We start from the raw sequence: 20328 nt of genomic DNA, 5'->3' as shown, positions 1-20328 counted from the left end.
GCCAGCAGCCTCCTGAAATAATTACTGCTCATTCTACCAGAGCAGGGGCTTCCACATGGGCTTTCAAAAATGAGGCTTCTGTTGAACAGATTTGTAAGGCAGCGACTTGGTCTTCACTGCATACTTTTGCCAAATTTTACAAATTCGATACTTTTGCTTCTTCGGAGGCTATTTTTGGGAGAAAGGTTTTGCAAGCAGTGGTGCCTTCCGTTTAAGGTACCTGTCTTGTTCCCTCCCTTCATCCGTGTCCTAAAGCTTTGGTATTGTTATCCCACAAGTAAAGGATGAATCCGTGGACTGGATACACCTTGCAAGAGAAAACAGAATTTATGCTTACCTGATAAATTCCTTTCTCTTGAGGTGTATCCAGTCCACGGCCCGCCCTGGCATTTAAGTCAGGTAAAAATTTTTTGTTTAAACTACAGTCACCACTGCACCCTATGGTTTCTCCTTTTTCTTCCTAACCTTTGGTCGAATGACTGGGGGGTGGAGCTAGAGGGGGAGCTATATGGACAGCTTTGCTGTGTGCTCTCTTTGCCACTTCCTGTAGGGAATGAGAATATCCCACAAGTAAAGGATGAATCCGTGGACTGGATACACCGCAAGAGAAAGTAATTTATCAGGTAAGCATAAATTCTGTTTTTCATCCAACAAACAATAAAGGCATATACATATGGCACTGCCTTGAATAAACATCTTTTTTTTCAATACCTTCTTTTTTGCTAAACCTATAGAAAATAGTTACCTAATTAAAGGTTGTGATCAAATAAAAGTTTTCCTGTAAGTCAAAGGGAATAAGCACTGGAATGTGGGGTGTGATTTTCCCCCCTTTCTGAATGTTGTATAATGCAGTATCCATCACACAAATTAGACATAAACACATCTTGTGTTTAAAACGAAATATTACGTATACTGAAGTGTAAAAAACAACAAAAGAATGAATGCCAGAACATTCAGTAAACATTGGACTTTCATTTAAAATGAACAAATTAGGTAAATGCTTAACTATTCCCTAATTACAGACCATATCCTATAGATTTACTTAATCCAAAACTGAATAAATCATTTGTTTGTATATTTTATCTGGCACGCACTTTAACCTCAAAGGGGCTTCAAAGTTTTTTTGTTTGGTTTTTATAGTGTATATGTTGGCAATTAAGCACTACACTGCAAGAGATCTGCACACAAAATAACTTTAGAAAGCATTTAAAACTGTTATGTTATTAAGAAAATGTTTTGCAGTCTAGAGACACAACCTTTGAAAAGCCTCTGTTTTATCTTTGCTCTTTGCTGTGCCCAATTATGGGCAGATATCATTTAGCTCCTGCACAGCTCAATCACAGTGTAGCCTGTTTTAGGTTTAGGGATGTCTGTCTCTGGGATCAGTGAAATAACCACAATTTTTATGCCAGATTACAAATGTCGCACAGGGTTAGAGTGCGTATTACAAGTGCAAACTAAAACTTTGCGCAAGAGAAAAACCTGACGCACGCTAAATAAAGGACTTTAGATATTTTTTTCTCAACATAGACCTCAATGTAGAGTGCAGAAGACAGAACCTAACACTTATTGCTTGTGCATTAACCTGACAGAAGTTATTAACCCATTAAGCCATTATGATGCATATATACAGTACGTTGTGCAGTACTTTGCTGATCGTACCGCACAACGTATATATATATATATATTATATATATCTGAGCTGGAGTTCTTGAGCTCATGGCATCTGCCTGCATATGGAACCGGAGAGTGATTGGTGCTCTGGTTCCATATGAAGGTAGATGCCAGATCGTTACAGACGGTGTGTGTGTTACCCTCTGTAACAATTATCTGGTGGTGACAGCGGGAGGTCTGGTAGGCAGGTGGGCGGTCCAGCAGAGAGGGGAGGGAGGGGGAGGGAGTGGGATGGCTCTACACTGCAGAAAAAAAAAATGAAAGGACAAGGAGGGATGGGGAGCTACACTATAGAAAAGAGGTATGGTGGTGGGTTTCCTAACTAACGATCAATATAAATATTGAAAAATATTCAAAATTAATGTAAGTAATTAATTATTATAGATGTAAGAAAAAAAATATAAATAACCCGTTTTATATATATATATATAATGTCAAAATAGCCGGTGGCCCAGCACTCCAACCTCTGTAGTGTTATAGTAACCTGGGTGCAATCCTCAAAAGTCACGTGTAGATAATAGTAGAAAAGGAGGGCACTCTCAGGACTTTTTACTTCCAACAACTGATAGTGTTTATTTTTAAATCATCAAATTTTATACTTGGATAGTTATTGTCAACGTTTTGGCTCTTTCTATGAGCCTTCTTCAGGACAAGTAATTATCTTAATTCGGCTTGTGAGCCGTTCTCCCCGAGGGAAAATTTAAATGAATTTTCCCTTGGGGAGAATGGCTCACAAGCCGATTTAGGATAATTACTTGTCCTGAAGAAGGCTCATAGAAAGAGCTGAAACGTCGACAATGACTATCCATGTATAAAATTTGATGATTTCAAAATAAACACTATCAGTTGTTGGAAGTAAAAAGTCCTGAGAGTGCCCTTCATTTCTACTATTATATATATATATATATACACACAGCATATATATATATATATATAGATAGATAGATAGATAGATAGATAGATTCAGTATATATATATACATATAGATAGATAGATAGATAGATAGATAGATAGATAGATAGATAGATATTATGGGCTAGATTATAAGTAGTGCGTTATTTTTTCGCAATGTAGAGTTACGTTTTTTGCGCTAGTCGGGTTATGTTCCTATTACAAGTTAAAAAAATATATTTTGCGAAAGCGGTAACCCAAATAGCGCAAATATATGAGTGTGGCAGTTTATTTTATTGTATTTATGTTGTGTTTTGTGCAACTTTTATTTTATTCCTAACCCTTTACGCAAGGTATTCATTCGTGCTTACCTGACACGCATTAAATTCGATCGCACTTTAGCGAACGCATTTACTTTCAACTTTTTGTTTTTAAGATGTGAAGACACTCATTTGTTATATTCTTGTTATATGCAGGATAAAAAGGTGATTACAGATATCTACACTGAATTACAAGACGGACTCTACTTATTAGTTCTGTTGGAATTAATATCTGGAGAACAGGTGCCCAAACCTGCTCGAGGTGTAATGAGAGTGCATTTCTTGGAAAACAATAGCAAAGCTCTCACCTTTCTTAAAACCAAGGTAAGGCTTAACAAGCATTTGCTAACAGTGCTTTCTTTCAATGCGTAACTCTGTCTCTGTCTCAGCAAAAAATTAAGCCATAAGACTACTTCACTTAAAAGCAGGGGAATGTCTACTTCCAAATGAGGGTTACTTGCCTGTATATCATGTGGCTATAATTAAATTTTAATATGTATTAATCTGTTTTATACCAGGTCTAGAGTAATAAAAGGGGGGATGGTTCTGAAACTGTGTATTTTTCTTGGCCAAAATGACATCAATGCATTCATGACACTCCTACTTTGAAAGAGAAGTAACTCCTCTTTCAAATGAGTAGTAAGTAATATGATCCTATATCTATCACATATTTAATAAAGCATGTTTAATATTTTATTTACTAGACACAAAGTTCAGAAAAATAAAATCAATTGGTCCAGAAGATTATGTAATATAAAATTATAAACTAGTGTATACAGACCAGTTCAAGACATTGTGACAATTTATTTTTCAAACAACACTATTGTCCACCACAGGGCTGTCACTAGAAATTGTAGGGCCTCTGACTGAGCCAGTGGTCAGGCCCCCCCCCCCCCCACCGCCGATTATATTTTGTCCAAAAAATATTAAGCCTGCCACATGTTTCATATACCAAAATTAACTGAAAGGAGCAAAGTCAAATATATTTCATACTCTGCAGCATGTAATTGGTAAATGGTAAATGGTGACATATAAATCATTAATCAAAACACAAAATCAATTAAAGGGACATAAAACCCTGTAAACAATGTTATAATTACTTCTGTTATCAAGTGTGCTTCATTCTCATGGTGTCCTTTGTTGAAGGTTTGAAGATTGTTTAAAATACCATGTTCTATCTGAATCATGAAAGTTTAATGTTGACTTTACAGTCCTTTTATTTTTCGAGATACACGCAGACTACTAAGCCTAGCTCAATATATTTAATAGTAAAGAGCTATGTTTCTAAATGTGTTAACAAAAGAATTGGGTAAATTTGATAAAATAGTAAATTGGAATGTTTTATGTTTCTTTTAAATTGTATGCTCTGAATCATTGACTTCTATGCCCCTTTAAACTACCCTGGTCACAAGCAAATCAATATTAAACATCTCACCAAGCAAAAGGGACATTAGCCTCATTAATTTCATGTAATAAAGTACAATTTTATGGGATTTTTTAAAGATAACACATAAAGTTTCATGTTTAACTATGTCCATGCAAACCCTTGTATGGGATTTAAAATTCTACAGATGATGTAGGATGGTACTTGAAGGCTGCAGAAAGGGATTGGTAATACTTTATTATTATTATTATTATTATTATTAGGTGGCCATGCAACGAAGTTGCAGGACAACCTATTGTTATTGTCAGGATTATTATTATTATTATTAGGTGGCTATGCAACGAAGTTGCAGGACAACCGATTGTTATTGTCAGGATTATTATTATTATTATGCCGCCGCTTTTTCTATTGCCCATAACTCTTGAACTGCTAATGCAAAGCTCTTGAAATCAAGTATGCTGTTACATCCTATTGCTCTGCTACATCTCATTCAATATTGCACTCTTAGGTCACATGCTCTAGCAGCCATATTGCTTTTTGCGACTAATTTCCACAAACTCTTAAAAATCTTCAGCTCTTAAACTGCTTATGTTACAACTTTGAAACTTGCTCTGCTCACTGCTACAATGACCTAGATTTGCTATTGCTCAAGAGAAGTGCCTTGGTCACATGATGTGGCAGCCATTTTGCATTTTGTGAAAATCTTTAATATCTTCTTCCCTTAAACCGCTTATTGCAATGATGCGTAATTTTGCACATATGCTCCTTGCAAGGTCCTCTACAAAGTTTGTTCAAACTGCGATTTTTCCATAATCAACATGGCTGCTGTGAGACATTAACCTTTTTATCGACATTTAATAGCGTAAATTTGCACTTTTTGCATTATGTTTACACTATTTAACTATAATTACACTTAGTCATGACTCCTAAAGGCAATATTGCAGTCAAAATTTGCACTGCGCATTCACCTTCGTAAAATAAAACAATTGCAAATTTTCATAAAAATTCTGAAAATTGTAGAGTTCTATAGTGAGCATTAGCATTTGCAATTTAAAAGCCATACATTGCATAGCTTGGCGGCCATTTTGTTTCGTACGCGCTGTTTTTAAAAACTACAAAAATCTTCTCCGAAACCGCTTATGGGACAGACTTTAACTTTTGATTATAGAGTTATCTTATGACTAACATTCAGATTTTTTCAAGATAAGTTGATATGCCATGTGGTTTAGCAGCCATTTTGAATTGTTCAAAAATGCTTAACAATATTTTTTTATTAATAATAAAACAAAAACCGCTTTACAAAAATCCTTTATTTTTGCCATGTTTATTGACATCTATGGTGAGAACTATTGTACATAATATAATGGCTGTATATCATATGATCTGGCAGCCTTTTTGTTTTATGCAAAAAGTTCATAAATCTATTTTCTCTGCAACCGCTTATGTTAGAACTGTGAAACTTGCTGTATATCTTATGTTAGGAATGTAAAAACTTGCTTTATAGCTTTATATTGTGACTTAGCTGCTCGTATACCATTGCAAAGGCGCAACCATTTTGAATTGTTCAAAAATGCTTTACAGTATTTTTTAATTAATAATAAAACAAAAAACGTTTTACAAAAATGCTTTATTTTTGCCATGTTTATTGACATCTATGGTGAGAAGTATTGTTCATAATATGGAGGCTATATATCATACAATTTGGCAGCCATTTCGTAAATCTATTTTCTCTGCAACCGCATATGTTAGAACTGTGAAACTTGCTGTATAACCTTATATTGTGACCTAGAGTCACAGTTGTTCATGTTGAAGGAATTGGTCGCAAGCTGTGGCAGCCATATTGGTCTACGCAAACATTTTGACAATGTGTTTTCTTTGCAGCCGCTTATGTTAAAGCTGTGAAATTTAATGTATAAACATTTATTGTGGCCTAGAGTTACATCTGTTCATGTTAAAAGTAATGGTTATATGGTTTGGCAGCCATCTTGAAAAGTGCAAACATTTCTAAAATGTGTTTTCTTTCCATCTGCTTATGTTAGAACTGTAAAAACTTGCTTTATACCATGTTTGTTCAAACTGCGATTTTTGCATAATCAACATGGCTGCCGTGAGACATTATCCATTTTATCAAAATTTAATTGCGTACATTTGCACTTTATGCATTAGTTTAACAATATTTAACAATATTAAAGTGTAATAGACAAATGATTACACATAGTCATAACCCTCAAAGACAATATTGCAGTTAAAATTCGCACTGCGCAGTCGCCTTCGTGAAATAAAACATTTACGAATTTTCATGAAACTTCTGCAAATTGTAGAGGTCTATGGTGAGCATTAGTGTGTGCAGTTTAAAAGCCATACATTACACAGTGTGGCGGCCAGTTTGTTTTGTATGCACTGTTTTTAAAAACTGCAAAAATCTTCTCTGAAACCACTTATGAGACAGACGTGAAATTTGGTTTATAGAGTTATCTTATGACCAATATTCAGATTTGTTCAAGAAAAGTCAATTGGTCATATGGTTTGGCAGCCATTTTGAATTGTTCAAACATGTCAGTTTTTTTCCCCTGCTTTGTTTGCCATGTGCTGCTGGCAGCCATTTTACTCACCTCTCTTGCTAACTCTGGTGCCTACTGTGTAATGCTGCTCATTTCCTGCAATTTCTTTTATGACCAGACTGGTGTACATCATCAGTGTGAGACAGGATGCAGTCTGAGAATTGTGAAGTCATTACTTATTATTTAAAGGGCCTCTGTTCAGTATGCTTTGCCCTTGCGTTGTCCCAGACCTGTTTTTGAGAGCTCTTGTGTATTACCTGATTGTCTGACGTCCCTCCTGGTTCCTGATCCCTGGCTTGTTCCTGACTCTGCTGTTCTCCTTGTTCCTGATTCCGGCTCGTCTGACTACTCGCTTTGGCTCCTGACTCGGCTCGTCTGACTACCAGCTCTGGTTTTGATTCCTGGCTTGTTATTTGTCTTGTGGAATTTTTATTATTTTTTGCTATTAATAAAGATGTGATTATTTTTGCACTTCTCGTCTCAGTCTGATTCCTGGCATCCTGACATTACGCAAGGACCATGAATCCTGATGGTGCTAATAATCCACCTTTACCAACCATAATTTCCAGTATGGATGAACAGGATCACCGCTTGGATCAATTTGCACTAGCCCTGCAAACCCTGCTGACTCGCACTACACCAAAGTGTCCTGCAAGTTATGGCTGCTCCTGTTTCCGCTGCTGCACCTAGTCCTACCAGGAGCATGTCCGATTCTGCACCTCTACCTCAGCGATATGGAGGTGATCCTAATCAGTGCAGAGGGTTTTTGAACCAGGTGGGCATTTACTTTGAGATGTTACCTCAGGCGTTTCCCTCTGACAGAGCTAAGGTGGGATTTCTCATCTTGTTACTCTCTGACACAGCTCTTGCCTAGGCTAATCCCTTGTGGGAGACTAATAAAGATGTGATTTCAAATTACCCTGAGTTTGTGGCCTCCTTTCGAAGGGTATTTGATGTTCCGGCTTGCTCCTCCTCTGCTGCTAAACGACTCATGTCCATTCAGCAAGGTACAAGATCTGTTGCTCAGTATGCCATTGAATTCCGTACGCTTGCCGCAGAGGTAGGTTGGAACAATGAAGCCCTTGTTGCCGCTTCTTTCATGGGCTCTCTGATGCGATTAAAGATGAAGTTGCTGCAAGAGATTTACCAGAAGATCTTGAGGCATTGGTGTCTTTTTTGATCCTAATTGACATCAGACTAAGTGAGAGGCCCTCTTTCAAGGAGCGCTTGTGGAAGCCTCCTGTTCCGTTGTCTCCTACATGTTCATTCCCACCCATGCCTCCCTCTCCTCCCATGCCTCCTGGTCTAGAGTCACCAGGTACTGCTGAGCCGATGCAGTTGGGATTCATGCGTCTCTCCACGGCGGAGAGAGCCTTTAGGAGGAGGGAGGGGCTCTGCCTCTATTGTGGGTTACAGGGCCACCTGTTGAAGTCTTGTCCTACACGGCCAGGAGACGCTCACACCTAAGGTCCTGTCGGGGGCAGACCTTGGGTGGTTTATCCTCGTCCCCGGAACCGCTAAAGGAGAAACCTTTGGTCACAGTTGTCCTTTCCTGGGTGGACTCCTCCATTGTCACCCAGGCTCTTGTTGACTCCGGTGCTGCAGGCTATTTAATTGACAATGCTTTTGTATCAAAGCACTCCATTCCTGTTTTTCCTCGGTCCGTTCCGCTTGCTATTGAGGCCATTGATGGCAGACCCCTTCAGCCCGCACTTGTTACTCACGAAACTGCTCTGTTATCCATGGATGTTGGGGCTCTCCATTTTGAAACCCTCCAGTTCCAGGTGATAAACTCTCTGCATTTTCCGGTTGTTCTGGGTTATCCCTGGCTCCAAAAGCACAATCCCAGTCTTGACTGGCACAGATCCAAAATTTTGTCGTGGTCTCCGCAATGTATTTCCACTTGTCTTTGGAAACCAGTTAAAGTCTTGTGCACTTCTTCGGTATCTCAATTGCCAGAGGAGTACCGAGAGTCCCTAGACGTTTTTGACAAGGTGCGTGCCGGTACGTTGCCTCCTCACCGGTCTTACGATTGTGCCATAGACCTGCAACCCGGAGCCATTCCTCCTCGGGGCCGGGTTTACCCTCTGTCTGTTGTGGAGAATTGTGCTAAGGAGGAGTATGTTGCCGATGCTCTGTGGTGGGGGATCATCCGCAAATCCTGCTCTCATGCAGGGGCTGGCTTCTTCTTTGTGAAGAAAAAGGGTGGCGAGTTAAGACCATGCATCGATTATAGGGGTCTTAATCATCATACCATTAAGAATGCTTACCCTATTCCACGCATTACGGAACTCTTTGACCGCCTCAAGGGAGCTACGGTCTTTACTAAACTTGTTTTGAGAGGAGCGTACAATCTCGTTAGGATCAAGGAGGGCCACGAATGGAAAACAACATTTGACACCAGGAGCAGGCATTATGAGTACATAGGCCAAACCATGTCCTTTGGCCTATGTAATGCTCCTGCTGTTTTCCAGGAATTTAGTAATGATGTCCTACAAGATATGTTGCAACAGTGTGTTGTGGTGTACTTAGACGGCATCCTCATACACTCACCCACACTTGAGACTCACCTTTCTTATGTTACACGGGTTCTTCAGAGACTATGTGAGAACGGCTTTTTTTGTAAACTCGAAAAATGTGAGTTCCATCAGACTCAAGTAACCTTCCTAGGTTATGTTATCTCCGTTGCAGGGTTCTCCATGGATCCTGACAAGTTATGTGCAGTTCTGCAGTGGCCTCACCCAGTTGGTCTTTGGTCTATTCAACGTTGTTTAGGGTTCGCCAATTACTATAGAAATTTTATTAAAAACTTTTCTTCTTTGGTCAAACCTATCACTGACATGACCCGTAAAGAGAATGATCCACTCCATTGGTCACCTACTGCCCTTAAGGCCTTTGATAGTCTTAAGACTGCCTTTGCTGCCATTCCAGTTCTGGCTCATCCTAACCATGTCCTGCCTTTTGTTCTTGAGGTCGATGCGCCTGAGACTGGAGTAGGTGCCCTCTTATCTCAACGTCCTACGCCTGACGGTTCCTTGCATCCTTGTGGTTTCTTCTCTAACAAATTGTCTCCAGCGGAGTGCAATTATGAAATTGGTGACAGGGAATTACTGGCCATAATTTTGGCACTCAAGGAATGGAGGCATCTTCTCGAGGGTACTAGCGTTCCAGTGCTCATTCTTACTGACCACAAGAATTTAACTTATCTGAAGCAAAACGTTTGTCACCCCAACTGGCCAGATGGGCGCTATTTTTGTCTCGGTTTAATTATGTGGTCTCCTACCTGCCTGGTAGTAAGAATGTTAGGGCTGATGCCCTCTCTCGACAATTTTCGCCTATGTCCAAGGAGGAGTCTGTACCTACTCCAGTTATACCTCCTGACCATATTTTGACTACTATACGTACTAATTTGACTTCTCCCTTGGGGGAGAAGATCCTGGCTGCACAAACCAATGCACCTCCTGAGAAACCTAGTGGTAAGTGTTTTGTTCCTCAGAATCTTCAAACTAAACTTTTGCACACTTACCACTATCCTAAAGCCGCAGGTCACCCAGGCAAGAACCAGATTATTTGGTCTGTCACTCAACAATTCTGGTGGCCAGGTCTTCGTTCTGATGTTGCTGCGTATGTTGCCTCCTGCTCAGTTTATGCACAGAATAAGACTCCTCAACGTCTTCCTGTGGGTCTTCTTCAACCTATTGCTAATGGTGAGCGTCCTTGGACACATCTTTCTATGGATTTCATTGTCGAGCTCCCTGTTTCCAATGGCAATACTGTTATCCTTATGGTTGTTGACTGTTTTTCTAAAATGTCACATTGCATTCCCTTGAAGAAGTTGCCTACCGCTCAGGAGCTTGCTGCAATTTTTGCCCGGGAGGTCTTCCGTTTACATGGGTTACCCAAGGAGATAGTGCCGGACCGGGGTAGCCAGTTTGTCTCCAGATTTTGGCGTTCCTTTTGTGCTCAAATGGGGATCCAGCTTTCCTTCTCCTCTGCATATCACCCTCAATCCATTGGGGCTGCAGAACGGTCTAATCAAGCTCTGGAACAGTTCCTTGGGCAGAGTTTGCTCGTAATAGTGCTATTAATGCTTCCTCCAAGTTATCCCAGTTCATGGTGAATTATGGGTTTCAACCATCCTTGTTGCCCGATTCATTCATGTCTAAGGGTATTCCGGCTTTGGAGGAGCATCTCCGGCAACTCCGTTCCACGTGGGTGCAGATTCAGGATTGCCTTCATCGTTCTATGCAGCGCCAAAAGTTCCAGGCTGATCGTAGGCGTCTGCCCGCGCCTTCCTACTTGGTTGGTGAGAGAGAGTTTGGCTGTCCTTCCGCAACTTGTACCTTTGTGTGCCTTCCAATAAACTGGCTCCCTGTTATGTTGGTCCTTTTCTAATACTCCGACGGGTCAATCCTGTGGCCTACGCTCTTGACCTTCCTCCTGCAATGCGCATCTCCAATGTTTTTCATGTCTCCCTCTTGAAACCATTGGTTTGTAATTGGTTTACCACTGTGTTGCCTTGTCCCCATCCTATCTTTGTTGACAACCATGAGGAGTATGAGGTCAGCAGCATTAGTGACTCTCGTATGTCCAGGGGCCGCATACAGTATTTGGTTCACTGTAGGGGCTACAGTCCAGAGTAGCATTCATGGGTTCCCTCCTCTGATGTTCATGCTCTCGCCCTCCTCAGTGCCTTCCATGCCCGTTTCCCCAATAAGCCTTTTGTCCTCCCGCGGGGGAGGGGTTGTTGAAGGGAGGGTACTGTCAGGGATTTTTTCCCTGCTTTGTTTGCCATGTGCTGTTGGCAGTCATTTTATTCACCTCTCTTGCTGACTCTGGTGCATACTGTGTGATGCTGCTCATTTCCTGCACTTCTTTTTATGGTGTACATCATCAGTGTGAGACAGGATGCAGTCTTGGAATTGTGATGTCATCACTTATTATTTAAAGGGCCTCTGTTCAGTATGCTTTGCCCTTGCGTTGTCTCAGACCTGTTTGTGAGAGCTTCTGTGTATTACCTGGTTGTCTGACGTCCCTCCTGGTTCCTGATCCCTGGCTTGTTCCTGACTACTCGCTTTGCTCCTGACTCGGCTCGTCTGACTACCAGCTCTGGTTTTGATTCCTGGCTTGTTATTTGTCTTGTTTACTTTTTTATTATTTTTTGCTATTAATAAAGGTGTAATTATTTTTGCACTTCTCGTCTCAGTAGATTCCTGGCACCCTGACAAAAAATGCTTAACGATATTTTTTGTTTTAATTTATTTTTTTTTTATTTTGGATCTCAATGTGTGCCTTTTAATATTAAATTAAATAAACCATTTGTACTTTTTACTTCTATTTATTTTTTTATTTTTTTTTTACAATAAAGCTTTATTGATGTAACTGCCCAATACAATAAATGCGATTAATGTGAGATCAAGAATATGATATACAATTTGGATTCAGTATGTTACATAAAAGTTGAATGAAGAAAAGAATATACACAGATTACAATTACATCAAAATATTATCACAGAGGGTCTTAGCAGCTGGTTGCAAGGCCCTCTCAAAAACTAAGTGTTTTTTCCTTTTTTCTATCTCTCCTCCTAACTTGCGATAAACTCACCAGAGCTCTTGTACCCCTCTCTGTGGATTTTTTGTTTTTAAAACTGTGATTTCCAGGGAGACACTAGTATCGATTTCTATACCCTCAGGAGGGGATAAGGGCGTTGGAAAAGAACATGAGAGAAAGAATGAAAAGTTAAGAGTTAATAGGAGAGAAATAAGATGAAGGAGAAAGAAAGGGAAGAGGGAGGGGGGAGGGAAGAGAGGGGGGAGGGAAGAAAAAAAATAATTTCTATACTTTTCTCCCTTTCTTTCCTTTTGCTTTTAAATTGCTAAAATATATTCATGGGTGTCTAATTTGTGGGTCTTGAGGTAGTGATATCGTTCCAGGGTGACCTGTTGTCTCCACTCTGATAGAGATGGTACCTCCTGAGATTTCCATCTCTTGGGGATTAGTTTTTTGGCTACTGTTAACATGTTCAACAGGAGAGCCAATTTGGCTTTGTCTTGTATTTTGGGGAGTTCACAGAACAATAGGCTTTTAGGGTTTGGGGGACCTGTATCTGTAGTGTATCTGTGATTACAGCGAAGATCTCTGACCAGTAAGCACGTCATTTTGGGCAGGACCACCAGATATGGAGGAGTGTACCCTCTTCTCCGCAGCCCCTCCAGCAAGTATTGCTCGAAGCTGGAAATATTTTGTGGAGCCTGGAGGGTGTGAGGTACTTAACAATATTTTTTAAGTAATAATAAAACAAAAACCGCTTGACAAAAATGCTTTATTTTTGCCATGTTTATTGACATCTATGGTGAGCACTATTGTGCATAATATGGAGGCTGTATATCTGGTTTACGCAAAAATATCGCTAATCTATTTTCTCTGCAACTGAACTATGAAATTTGCTGTATCATCCTTTATGGCGACCTAGATTCACGATGGCTCATTAGGAGAGAATCAGTCATATGATGCGGCAGCAATATTGGATTTATGATTATCGTAATTATTTGTAATTCAATACTGCCTCTTTTGATTCAATTGCTCACAAAACACAAATACTTATGCTAATCTCTTGAAATCAGGTATGCTGTTTCAGCCTATTGCAATGCTACATCTAATGCAACATTGAACTCATAGATCATATGGTTAGGCAGCCATATTGTTTTTTTGCAACAAATTTAGAGAAACGCTTAAAAATCTTCTTATGTTGCAACTTTGAAACTTGCTGTGCTCAATGCTGCTATTACCTAGATTTGCCATTGCTCAACAGAAGTGCCTTGGTCACATAATGTAGTAGCCATCTTGCATTTTGCTAAAATCTTTAAACATCTTCTCTTAAACCACTTAGTGCAAAAAAAGCGCAATTTTGCACATAAGCTCCTCGCAAGGTCCTCTACCATGTTTGTTCAAACTGCGATTTTTCCATAATCAACATGGCTGCCATGAGGCATTAACCTTTTTCTTGACATTTAATTGCGTAAAGGATGTATATCACATGATCTGGCAGCCATCTTGTTTTACGCGAAAATTTCAAAGATCTATTTTCTCTGCAACCGCTTATGTTAGAACTGTGAAACTTGCTGTATAACCTTATTTTGTGATCTAGAGTCACAGCTGTTCATGTTGAAGGAATTGGTCACAAGCTGTGGCAGCCATATTAGTTTACACTAAAAATTTGAAAATGTGTTTTCGCTTATGTTAAGGCTGTGACATTTGCTGTATAACCATATATTGTGACCTAGAGTTACATCTGTTCATGTTGAAAGTATTGGTCATATGGCGTGGCAGCCATCTTGAAAAATGCAAACATTTTGAAAATGTTTTTTCTTTCCAACTGCTTATGTTAGAACTGTAAAACCTTGTTGTAGCTTTATATTGGGACTTAGCTGCTTGTATACAATTGTAAAGGTGATGGACTTGGCCACCTCTATTGCTGCTTGCAGCTATATTTATTATTATTATTATTATCGGTTATTTGTAGAACGCCAACAGATTCTGCAGCGCTATAAACATATGCGGTATACAAGGTAGCAATTATTGGGATCAAATGAGTAGAGGGCCCTGCCTAGAGTCGCACTGTTGTAGTCAGCTTTTGTGAGGGTGATCTGCAAGCAGTTGGGCTCTTAGGCTTACATTCTAAGGAGGTTCATTGCGGATAGCAATGGAGGAGAGGAACTGGTATTAGGAAAGGTTAGTGTAGGTTGTATGCATCTTTAAACAGAAAAGTCTTTAGGGAGTGCTTGAAGCTTTCAAAGCTAGGAGAGAGTCTTGTGAAGTGAGGCAGAGGGTTCCACAAGATGGGAGCCAGTTTGGAGAAGTCCTGTAAACGGGAATGTGAGGAGGTAACAAGAGAGGAGGAGAGTAAGAGGTCATAAACAGAGTGAAGGAGATGGGAGGGAGAGTATCTGGAGACAAGGTCGGGGATATAAAAGGGAGCAGTGCAGTTGAGGGCTTTGTATGTCAGAGTCAGAATTTTGTGTTTAATCCTGGAGGCAAGAGGAAGCCAGTGAAGGGATTGGCAGAGAGGTGCAGCAGATGAAGAGCGAAGTGTAAGGAAGATGAGCCTCGCAGAGGCATTCATTATGGATTGTAAAGGAGCTAGATGGCAGCTAGGGAGACCAGAGAGGACAGAGTTGCAATAGTCAAGGCGGGAAAGGATGAGAGAGTTGATTAATATCTTAGTTGTTCCTAATGTAAGGAAATGTCAAATTTTAGAGATGTTTTTAAGGTGGAAGCACCAGGATTTAGCCATGGCCTGAATATGAGGAGTGAAAGAAATATCTGGGTCAAGTGTGACCCCAAGACATCAGGCATGCGGGGTAGGGGTAATGATAGATTTGTTGACAGTTATAGAGAGATGGGGGTGTAGATTTTATAAGAAGAGGGGGAAATAAGGAGCTCAGTTTTGGAGAGATTTAGCTTAAGGTTTTGAGAGGACATCCAGGAAGAAATGTGAGAAAGGCAGTTAGTGACACGGGTTAGCAAGGAAGGAGATAGGTCTGGAGCAGAGATGTAGATTTGAATATTGTCGGCATACAAATGATACTGAAACCCGTGGGACTTTATTAGGGAACCTAATGATGACGCGTAGATTGAGAAGGGTACCCCAACAGAAAGTGATAATGGGGCAGAGGAAGCCCCAGAGAACCACGAGAGGGCTGTGTCACAAATGCCAAAGGATTGGAGGGTTTGCAGCAAAAGAGAGTGGCCAATAGTATCAAAGGCTGCAGACAGGTCAAGGATGATAAGCAGAGCGAAATGGCCTTTGGATTTTGCTGTGAGTAGGTCGTTGCTAACCTTAACGGTTGCTGTCTCTGTGGAGTGATGGGGGCGAAATCCAGATTGTATTGGGTCCAGGAGGGAGTGTAATGTAAGGGAATGGGATAGGCATGCATGTACTAGCTTTTCATGAAGCTTTGAGGCAAGAGGGAGTAAGGAAATAGGGCGGTAGTTGGATGGGGAGGTTGGATCGAGAGACGGTTTTTTGAGGTGTGACCAGTGCTTGTTTTAGAGATGAGGGAAATATACCAGTGCTGAGGGAGAGATTGAAAAGGTTTGTGAGTTTAGAGGTAAGGGTAAAAGAGACAGAGGGGAGTAGCTGTTAGGGAATGGGGTTGAGGGGACAGGTAGTGAGGTGAGAGCACAGTATAAGTGCAGAAACTTCTTCCTCAGTAACAGGGGTGAAAGAGCTAAACATATGGCTATGTGGGTTTTGGTTCATTGCAAGCTTTTGAAGGGGTGGGAGGCTGGCAGCATGCTGAGAGCTGATTTCATTTCTGATGGAATCGATTTTGTTATTGAAGTGGCTGGCAAAATCTTGAGCTAACAGAGAAGAGTGTTGAATGTGGAGAACAGACATTTTGGGTTTGAAGAAAGAGTTGAGATAAGAGTAGAGAAGTAGTGTTGCTTATAAAGATTAAGGGCAGAGTAGTAGAAATTCAAGCTCAACTTGTAGTGAAGAAAGTCAGCTGAACTCCGAGATTTTCTCCAGTGCAGCTCAGCAGTATGGGAACATCTGCGTAGGTACTGTGTCAGAGCAGTATGCCAGGGATGAGGGTGAGTGTGTGATTTCCGAGCTATGGTAGGAGGGGCCAGATTGTCAAGGATCGATGTAAGGGTGGAGTTATAGTGGCAGGTTGATTGGTCAGTGCAGGAAAAGAAGGAGATGGATGAGAGGAGGGGTTCGAGACAACTAGCGAGCAGTTGCTGATCTAATGACATAATGCTTCTGTGAAGTTTGGTGTGAGGGGTAGAAGGAGGGAGAGTTTTAGGGAGGGATGAGATGTTGCAAGTGAGGAGATGATGATCAGAAAGAGGAAAAGGGGAATTTGTGAAGTTTGAAATAGTGCATCGATAGCTAAAGATCAGATCAAGGGAGTGACCATCTTTCTGAGTGGGAGAGTCAGTCCATTGTGACAGACCAAAAGAGGAAGTGAGTTGCAGAAGTTGTTAATACAGTGGGATTCTATAATTGTTTTACAGTGGCAGTGTTCACTAATAATTGTAGAATGAGGTACAAATGATAATTCTCCAAGAAATTAAATGACTGAGATCTGCACTATTCAAGTTTGGTGTACGTGGTATTTGCAGCCTGAACCGAGGTACAAAAGTGTGATGGCACAGAATGCAATGTGGCTGTGCAATGCTAACACTGGATATAATAGACTTGGTGTAGGGTGGCATGTGAACCAAGTATAAAGTGCAGTGAAGCATCTAGATAGAAAGTGATACAAGGGTGGGGTAGGGGACACTGTTTTACTGTGGTCCTTGTAAGCACATACAAAGCCAGGCTTGCCTTTGCTGCCAGTATTTTCCCTCACACTCCTTGTCTAATATGTCTAAACGCAGTGTTTTTCCTGAGAATTTTGCATCAGGTATTTTTATTTGTCATACAGTGGTTCTAGCACTGACCATATATCAATGTTTTGTTGTCACAATATTGCTCTACAGAAGCTCACATACTGCCTGTGCTGTCACTGGGGGCACATAGTGTGTGTGATACTGGTGAATGTACATGAGAGTGTGAGAAAATAAACTGACAGTTCAACAAGCTCCTTTAGCCATCAGGTTCAGCCCTGCTCTCTATTCCGGTAATGTTTTGTTACCTTCGCCTTGGAGTCTCCCTCTGTCTGATGACCTCATCTTCGGCAGCATGCATAAAGAAGGCTTCTGGCAAGAAACAGCCCAAGCAGCCCTTCATTCACCACTCCACTGTCCACTCACTGCCATGGTCGGGAGAGTCATAACCCAGTTTGATTTTTACTGGCAGCTGATTTCCCACCAAACATCAGAAATGGCGGGAAAACAGCTGAACAGTAAAAATCAAACTTTGAGTGACAGTCTGAAGTCAGCTTCATTGTGATCAGACAAGTGCGCAGGGCTGGTGAAAGTGATGTCATCGGCAGCTGGACCTGTTTCTTCAGTATTTTTTTTTTAACAGCACTAAGTGAAAACTCATTAAAAATTACAGTTACGTACTATGTCAGTCCCGGGCCCGACTGGGCCCCTCAGGCCAGCCGGGCCCCTGACTGTAGTCACCCCTGTCACCCTCTGATGGCGACCTGCATCCAGTATATGCTCTCCCTATGTGCAACTATTTCTCAGATGCTACCTGGGTCCTATAGTATCTCTGGAGCCTTTTATAGAGAAAGCGTGTACATCCCAGTTGATTAGCTCGCTAGATACCTCTTTTAAAGTAATAAACTTCCATGAGTCTTAAAACTGTAAATATATATTCTATTTCTTTGTCTGCAAGAATATTATTATGATTGGTTAGGTAAAGTTAGCTTTAAATCGGAATGACAGTTACTTCTAAAAAAAAGACATGAAACTTCTAAAAAAGACATGAAAATGAGGATGAGAGTGATCCAGTGGTCAAAAACCCACAGCACAAAAAATCTATGAGCAACATACTGGTATACTCACAAAGGTATAGCTCATAAAATATATTACCAGCAATACCGTCTGGGTGAACTGGCACCTACCTCCCCAGCAAGCTGAACCACTTCAACAGGATGTATTCATCACTCTTATAATTTGTAAACTTCTAATAAAGTTGCAGTCTGCAATTTATATTTGTGCACAGTGTAAACTATTCAATATATATATGGGCCCAATTTACTCCAATCAAAGAATATGAGGTTTAATAAAATCATAAAAGAATAGCGATCTGTTTCTCAACTATCCAGCTATTTTTAGTCAGTTCCCTCATGTTTTAGGCAATAGGCAACCTATTTGCAAAAGCAAATTTCTGTTTTGTATATTATGACTTTCTGATCAATAAGAATGATGTGATTATTGTTCTGCTGTTGTTTATAAGTCGAAGGCATACAGGAGACATTTAATATACAAAATTATAGAAATACAGTATGTTATAATTTAAACTAGAGTCACAACATGAACAATGTTTAAAAAAATCTATTTAACAGAACAATCAGTATTGATTAGAGTCATTTCAGGAATTTTATTCTGTGCGAGGTAGTGACAGAATACCAAGGTTTAAGGTTCTGGAAACACAACAAGAAGAAAAATACTGTGATTTTACAGAATTTTGTAAAGTTGTTTTTAACAAGAAATAAAAGTAAAAATGAACATACTGCTGACATAAACTCAGCATAGACTCTTAAGTATGTCAACCAAATGTAAAAAAATCATCAAATAAGAATATTATACATACAGAATGTAAATGTTCCTTGTCTGTTGTATCATGTGACAGCCATCAAGCAATCAGAGACTTGTACATGTATATAACTCTTGCACATGCTCAGTAGGAGTGCACACAATTTGATAACGGTAGTAAACTAAAACGTTTAAAATTGCTTGCTCTATCAGAAGCATAAAGTTTAGTTTTGAATTTAATGTCACTTTTAGACACAAACAACAGTATTTGTGCTGCATATATGAAAGATTCTGAGACTTCATTTGGTTGAAATAACATTTTGTTTGTATTTGTTTTCCTTCCTTTCTTTGAAATTGTTATTTTTATTCACCATTTTAGACTGACCAAATGATGTCATGAGAGCAACCAATTAAATTTAATTGTCATCTTAGGGCATCAGTTGAGCTCCTTACTTTAATAAGGATTACCTCTAATAAATATGGAGTCTCATCAGAGAATTAATTTAGTTTTGTCCAAAAGAAGCCCAGTTTCAGTAGCCTCCTACATTTACCGCCATTATTTTGGATAGGAATTTGCCACTTATACACTGACCACATGATAATTAGAGTTTTACGTTGACAATCTTTTGAAAGTGGAAATTCGAGGAAGTTCAATGATGTATTCTTCAAATGTCAGAAACCTGGATGAGACTCCATACATGACTACAATTGTGTGTGGGGGAGGTGGTACAATTTCCTCTCTTTGTTCCTTTTGTAAAAGCTTTAGGTTTTACCAAAAATTAATTAAGAGCATGGAGCTTAATTTAACAGTGCTAAACTCCACTATTTAGCCACCAATTAGCAAGCGCTACCCAGGGGCTGACCTAAAAATGGGCCGTCTCCTAAGCTTACATTCCTGCTTTTCAAATAAAGATACCAAGAGAACAAAGAAAAATTGATAATAGGAGTAAATTATAAAGTTGCTTAAAATTGCATGGTCTGAATTATGAAAGAGATGTTAACGCTCCTGAGGCTTTGACTCGAGCGTTAATATTTTCCATGACGGTAAAAATGGGAGTCATGAATTGTGCTCAAGAGAGGTTAGCACACAAAACACTACCATTTTTACACTCCACTTGTAATCTAGCCATAGTAACCAAAAATGCACTATGTAAATACTTGAATGTACTTTTTAACATAAAGTAACAAGTAGCAGCTGATAATATCTCACTGTATTTAAAGCGGCGGCAGGAACACCTTTTCAAATGAACTGGGCTCTCTCGCTCTCCCACCCTCCTCTGGAGGTTAATTCTGCTGCTGCCTCTTTCATTTTAATTTTAGGTGGAGGCTTCAACAGGC

General features: G+C 40.0%; 1 protein-coding gene across 1 annotated transcript in view; it reads left to right on the top strand.

Moving 5' to 3' along the window:
• The window catches only part of LOC128657199 (spectrin beta chain, non-erythrocytic 5-like), a 46646-nt gene that overhangs the window by 9580 nt on the left and 16738 nt on the right, over positions 1–20328 (top strand). The window contains exons 2-3 of the mRNA XM_053711456.1: positions 3042–3209; positions 7590–7592. Coding sequence (XP_053567431.1) covers positions 3042–3209; positions 7590–7592 — 171 coding nt within the window. The remainder of the gene's footprint in view (positions 1–3041; positions 3210–7589; positions 7593–20328) is intronic.

This window comes from Bombina bombina, chromosome 1 (assembly GCF_027579735.1).
Source record: "Bombina bombina isolate aBomBom1 chromosome 1, aBomBom1.pri, whole genome shotgun sequence".
Lineage (NCBI taxonomy): Eukaryota > Metazoa > Chordata > Amphibia > Anura > Bombinatoridae > Bombina > Bombina bombina.
This window is presented reverse-complemented; position numbering and strand designations above follow the sequence as displayed.